General features: G+C 60.7%; 1 protein-coding gene across 4 annotated transcripts; it reads left to right on the top strand.

Annotated features, from left to right (window-relative positions):
- The first annotated feature begins 1,097 nt into the window (after nt 1-1,097).
- Nucleotides 1,098-4,484, top strand: SLC10A3 (solute carrier family 10 member 3). 4 transcript variants are annotated; one of them, XM_017857412.1, is made up of 4 exons: nt 1,098-1,194; nt 1,424-1,475; nt 1,806-1,839; nt 2,709-4,484. In XM_017857412.1, exon 4 carries the CDS (start codon nt 2,850-2,852, stop codon nt 4,281-4,283), a length of 1,434 nt encoding a protein of 477 aa, XP_017712901.1. In that variant the 5' UTR covers nt 1,098-1,194; nt 1,424-1,475; nt 1,806-1,839; nt 2,709-2,849; the 3' UTR covers nt 4,284-4,484. The 4 variants fall into 4 exon arrangements, with proteins under 4 accessions (XP_017712901.1, XP_017712899.1, XP_017712897.1 ...); XM_017857410.1 differs by having other exon boundaries at nt 1,734-1,839; XM_017857408.1 differs by lacking the exon at nt 1,806-1,839.
- Nucleotides 4,485-5,099: the final 615 nt, after the last annotated feature.

The raw sequence follows: 5,099 nt of genomic DNA, 5'->3' as shown, positions 1-5,099 counted from the left end.
GCTGGGATTACAGGCTTGAGCCACCGCGCCCGGCCGCTTGTTTTTTTTTTCACATCTGCAACCATGTGTCTTGTGCACCTACCCGGGGCAAATACCTCCGACTCCATCACAGTCTTGACAAGAGGTTGAAGTGTGCAGATTGATTCCAGTTGCCCCAACAAGCTTTGGGAACATATGATCCCCCTTTGCTCTGCACCTCTGTACTGTCTTCCGACACTCTTTCTATACCTTCCCATCATACTTGTCCCCAACCTTCTGCCTTCTATTCCTTTACCACGAAGCCTCCGCACCTTGCTAGTGGCGCCAAAGTTTGGAAACGCAGACAAGTTCACTTAATGTTCCACGATATAGAAATTGGCCCTCGCCGGGCGCAATGGCTCACGCCTGTAATCCCAGAACTTTGGGAAGCCGAGGCGGACGGCTCACGAGGTCCGGAGTTCGAGACCAACCTGGCCAACATGGTGAAAGCCCGTCTCTACTAAAATACAAAATTAGCGGGGCGCGGGGCGGGCGCCTGTAATCTCAGCTATGCGGGAGGCTTAGGGAGGAGAATGGCTTGAACCTGGGAGGCGGAGGTTGCAGCGAGCCGAGATCGTGTCACTGCACTCCAGCCTGGGTGACAGAGCGAGACTCAGTCTCAGAAGATAAATAAATAGAAAAAGGCGCTCGGTCAATGCTTGAACGAAAGGAGGAACTCCGCACAGAACCTGGCGTCCAGGTCGGTCCAACTCAGCCCTGGGGCCCTAGGGCTGGGCACCCTGAGCGGCAACATGACCAAAACCCTAACCCCGGGCTCCCAGCCGTAACAGCAGCCCACGGGCGCCCCAGCCCTGCTAACGGTAACCCTCTGTCCCACTGCCTTTAGAGGTCGCAGCGTAATCGGGAATGCGTGGGGCTCCCTCCCAGAGCGGGTCGCCCCAGCGATCACAACAGGTTCAGATGCGCTGCCAAGCGATTGGTCCAGGCAGAGCCGGGCGCCGACCAGCTTACCCGCGTCATTCCCAGAGACGTCACAACCGGTCGGAACCCAGCGAGCCGCTGGAGTGGAGCGGGACGCTGAGGGAGGGGTGGGTCCCTGACGCGCTGGGCGGGGAAGGGCGGGGCCTCGGTGAGGCGGGGCCCTGACGGGCCGAGCTCGCGGGCGTCTGCCGGCCGGGCAGACGCTGCAGCTGAGCTGCGCCGTGGCTGTGGCAGGTGAGAGCCTCCGGAAGGGAGGCGGCCTCTGGCCCCGACCCCGCTCCGCGATCGCCCACTGGGGCGCCCGGTCGGGCCTGGCAGGGAAGGGCCGCCGCCGCTCGTTCGCGAGGCCTGGCGGGGCCGCGGGGCCCAGGAATGTCGTAAGGTGCTCCCCCAGACCCCGAGACGGCCCGAGCGGGTCGCCGGCTGTGGGACGGCGGCGTGCCCTTCCTTTCCTCCCTCCCAGGTCCGCGCCAGAGCTCTGCTAGCGACCCGTCCGACAACTTCCGGACTCCCAGGTAGGGAGGAGCCCCTGTCAGCATTGCCAGTTACCCCGAACACCTGGCCGGTGTGGAAGGGCCGGGACTCCCTCCCCTGACTTGGGGGTGCATCTGCTCAAACTCTGTCGGCCCCTCAAGCAGAAATGGTGTGGGATCTGGGCCAAACCCGTCTTGGAGTGAGTCAGAGCCACCAGCCCTACTGGAGGGATGGGGCATGGGGTGAATGGCCCCTAGCCTTTCCCTTCTGACTGGTTCGTATCACCCTGGTGGCTTCAGCCCTGGTGCCTTCATCTTAGCTCCTCTACTTTGCTTCTCCCACCCCACTGGTTTTCCTGCCTCCCTCTTCAGAGATAAGACACATGGCTGGACCAAGGCCTCCAGGGTAAGTGACCCGAACTTCAAGCCAGCAGAGGCCATGTCATCCTAAGCTAGGGATAGGGGAGGCTCGCCAGGATGAACTTTTGGCTTAACCTAACCTCTGCTCCCTACTTCTGCCTTTCGCCCCAGTCTCAGATGACGGGAGGCCAGTGCCAAAGTGATAGGGTCTACAGAGGCAGTCCTCTTCTAGGACTGGGACACAACAGTGCATGAGGCAACTGACAGGGGTGATGTAAAGCTGTTGTGTCTCCATCCTGGTTGCCCCAGTTCTAGCAGGTGATGTGACACTACAGTGGTCGCTGCCCAAATTGAGAAATGGAAGGAGGTGCTGCTGGTCCCTAGAAACACTCATAGTTCCATGTGAACATGGGGGGAGCCCTGGACTCTGAGCACAGCCTCTGAGATATATCGCAGTGGCTCTGGGAGTCTCAAAGTCTGGGACCAGTGGGAGCTCTGACAAAAGGAGAAGAAAGCCCCCCAGTAGACATGTGGCTCTGTCCCTTCTGACTGGTTCGTATCACCCTGGTGGCTTCAGCCCTGGTGCCTTCATCTTAGCTCCTCTACTTTGCTTCTCCCACCCCACTGGGATGATCCACTCCTGCTGCCCATTCTGGCAACTTCCCTGGGGAGGGAGGACCTGCTTCCCAGCAGGACCCTCATCGAGTCACTGTAGGGGCAGGTAGAGCAGGCCAGGGAGCCACAGCCGAATGGCACTCAAGGGCCAGCACTAGGCATTGCCTCTCTATTCCTGAGTGTGGGGCAAGGGTCCCTGCTGAGTTTTACTCTTAGCAGTGGGTTTCCAGATCCCCATGCTCCTGGGTTCTTGACTGCACGCCCTCACCAGCTGCCTCTCTGTGTCCCTTACCTCCTCAGGGAGAGCCCTGCCATTGAGGAAGGCAGCACAGGACTGGGACCCACCCATGAATCCTTCTCAGGACAACCCAGCAGCACCAGTGGGGATGTTCTCCTAAGCCACAGAGGGCCTGGGCACGCATCCGCCCTCCAGGAAGAGCCATGGTGTTAATGCAGGGCAGGGGCAGTTCTCAGCAGTGGCCTGGTCTGGGAGGCGAGGGTAGTGGCACAAGTCCCTTAGGCATGCTCAGAGCTGCCCTGCTGCTCATCAGCCTGCCGTGGGGGGCCCGAGGGACAGCCAGCAGCAGCCTCAGCACTGCTGGGGGTCACACTGTGCCACTGACTGGGGGCCGCTACTTGAGCATTGGAGATGGCTCTGTGATGGAGTTTGAGTTTCCTGAGGAGAGTGAGGGCATCATTGTGATCTCCAGCCAGTACCCAGGCCAAGCCAACAGGACGGCGCCCAGCCCCATGCTCAGGGTTACATCCCTGGACACAGAGGTGCTGACCATCAAGAACGTGAGTGCCATAACCTGGGGAGGTGGGGGTGGCTTTGTGGTGAGCATCCACTCAGGCCTGGCTGGGCTGGCCCCACTCCACATCCAGCTGGTGGACGCCCATGAGGCCCCGCCCACACTGATCGAGGAGCGGAGAGACTTCTACATCAAGGTCTCCCCTGCTGAAGACACCCCTGCCACCCTCAGCACCGACCTGGCCCACTTCTCGGAAAACCCAATACTCTACCTGCTCCTGCCTCTTATCTTTGTCAACAAGTGTTCGTTTGGGTGCAAAGTGGAACTCGAGGTTCTGAAGGGGCTCATGCAGAGCCCCCAGCCCATGCTGCTGGGCCTCCTGGGCCAGTTTCTGGTCATGCCCTTGTACGCTTTCCTAATGGCCAAGGTCTTCATGCTGCCCAAGGCCCTGGCTCTGGGCCTCATCATCACCTGCTCGTCGCCTGGCGGCGGAGGGAGCTACCTCTTCAGCCTCCTTCTTGGAGGGGACGTCACCCTGGCCATCTCCATGACTTTCATCTCTACGGTGGCTGCCACTGGTTTCTTGCCTCTGTCTTCAGCCATCTACAGCCACCTGCTCAGCATCCATGAAACACTCCACGTGCCCATCTCCAAAATCCTAGGCACCCTGCTGTTCATCGCCATCCCCATAGCAGTGGGCGTGCTGATCAAGTCCAAGCTCCCCAAGTTCTCCCAGCTGCTGCTGCAAGTCATCAAGCCCTTCAGCTTTGTGCTCCTCCTGGGCGGCCTTTTCCTGGCCTATCGCATGGGGGTCTTCATCCTGGCAGGTGTCCGGCTACCCATCGTACTGGTGGGTATCACAGTGCCCCTGGTTGGCCTGTTGGTGGGCTACTGCCTGGCCACATGTCTGAAGCTGCCGGTGGCCCAGCGGCGGACAGTCAGCATTGAGGTAGGGGTGCAGAACAGCCTGCTGGCCTTGACCATGCTGCAGCTATCCCTCCGCCGCCTTCAAGCTGACTATGCCTCCCAGGCCCCCTTCATTGTGGCGCTGAGCGGCACCTCCGAGATGCTGGCCTTGGTCATCGGCCACTGCATCTACAGTAGCCTGTTCCCAGTTCCCTGAGGCCTCTGGGTCAAGCTTTCATCAGCCCCAGCCCCCACACTCCACCAAAGTTCTCATGCACTATGCACTCAGAAAAATCCAGGCTTATTTTTTTTACTGATTTTTTATTCTCCAGCTTTCAGTGCCACAGAGGCCATGCTGAGTTAGGTAGGTGGGTGCTGCCCAGAAAATATATTTCAATAAAAGAGAGAAGCAAGCTTGGGTCCCTTCTAATCTTTGCCCTTTGGGGCCTGGGCGTGGGGGTAGAAAGAATGTGCTGGGTAGGTGTGGACCAGGGTGGAGGGCCAGCTTGGGTGACACGGTGACCCCTGCACAGGCTTTCTCTATCAGCCCTTCCCGGGCGTGTCCCCACTGTAGGAGAGGTGGGAAGATGAGGGCAGAGGCTGGCCCCCCACCCCCTCTCAAGCTCAGTGGGGTGTTTCGCAGCCAGACCAGAAAGGAGGAGGCAGAAAGCAACCAGGCAGGGAGCCGGGGCGGGCCGTCTGTGGGTATGCAGGGCCAGGTTCCGCCAGCAGTAACGGCGCGTGGGGTGGTCCAGGCAGTCTGTGGGGGCGAGCGTACCTTCTGGCCCTTCCTTCTCCATCCCCCAGCTCCCAGATGACGCCAACCTGGCCCGACTGGTTCCTGCTCCCAACTCCCCGGCGCTGTTGCTTTGGGAGGGGTCTGCCGGCCAGGGCAGTCGCTGCGCGTGTGCTAGGCGGGACCCCAGGAGCACTCCTCCCGGGGTGCAACTGGGCCGGGGGGCGGGGCCGGGGCGTGGACGGGGCAGGAGGGCGGGGCCGGGAAGCGCGGGCGGCGGGCGCGCCCCTCTCGCTG

This window comes from Rhinopithecus bieti, unplaced genomic scaffold (assembly GCF_001698545.2).
Source record: "Rhinopithecus bieti isolate Rb0 unplaced genomic scaffold, ASM169854v2 scaffold_47305, whole genome shotgun sequence".
Taxonomy (NCBI): domain Eukaryota; kingdom Metazoa; phylum Chordata; class Mammalia; order Primates; family Cercopithecidae; genus Rhinopithecus; species Rhinopithecus bieti.
This window is presented reverse-complemented; position numbering and strand designations above follow the sequence as displayed.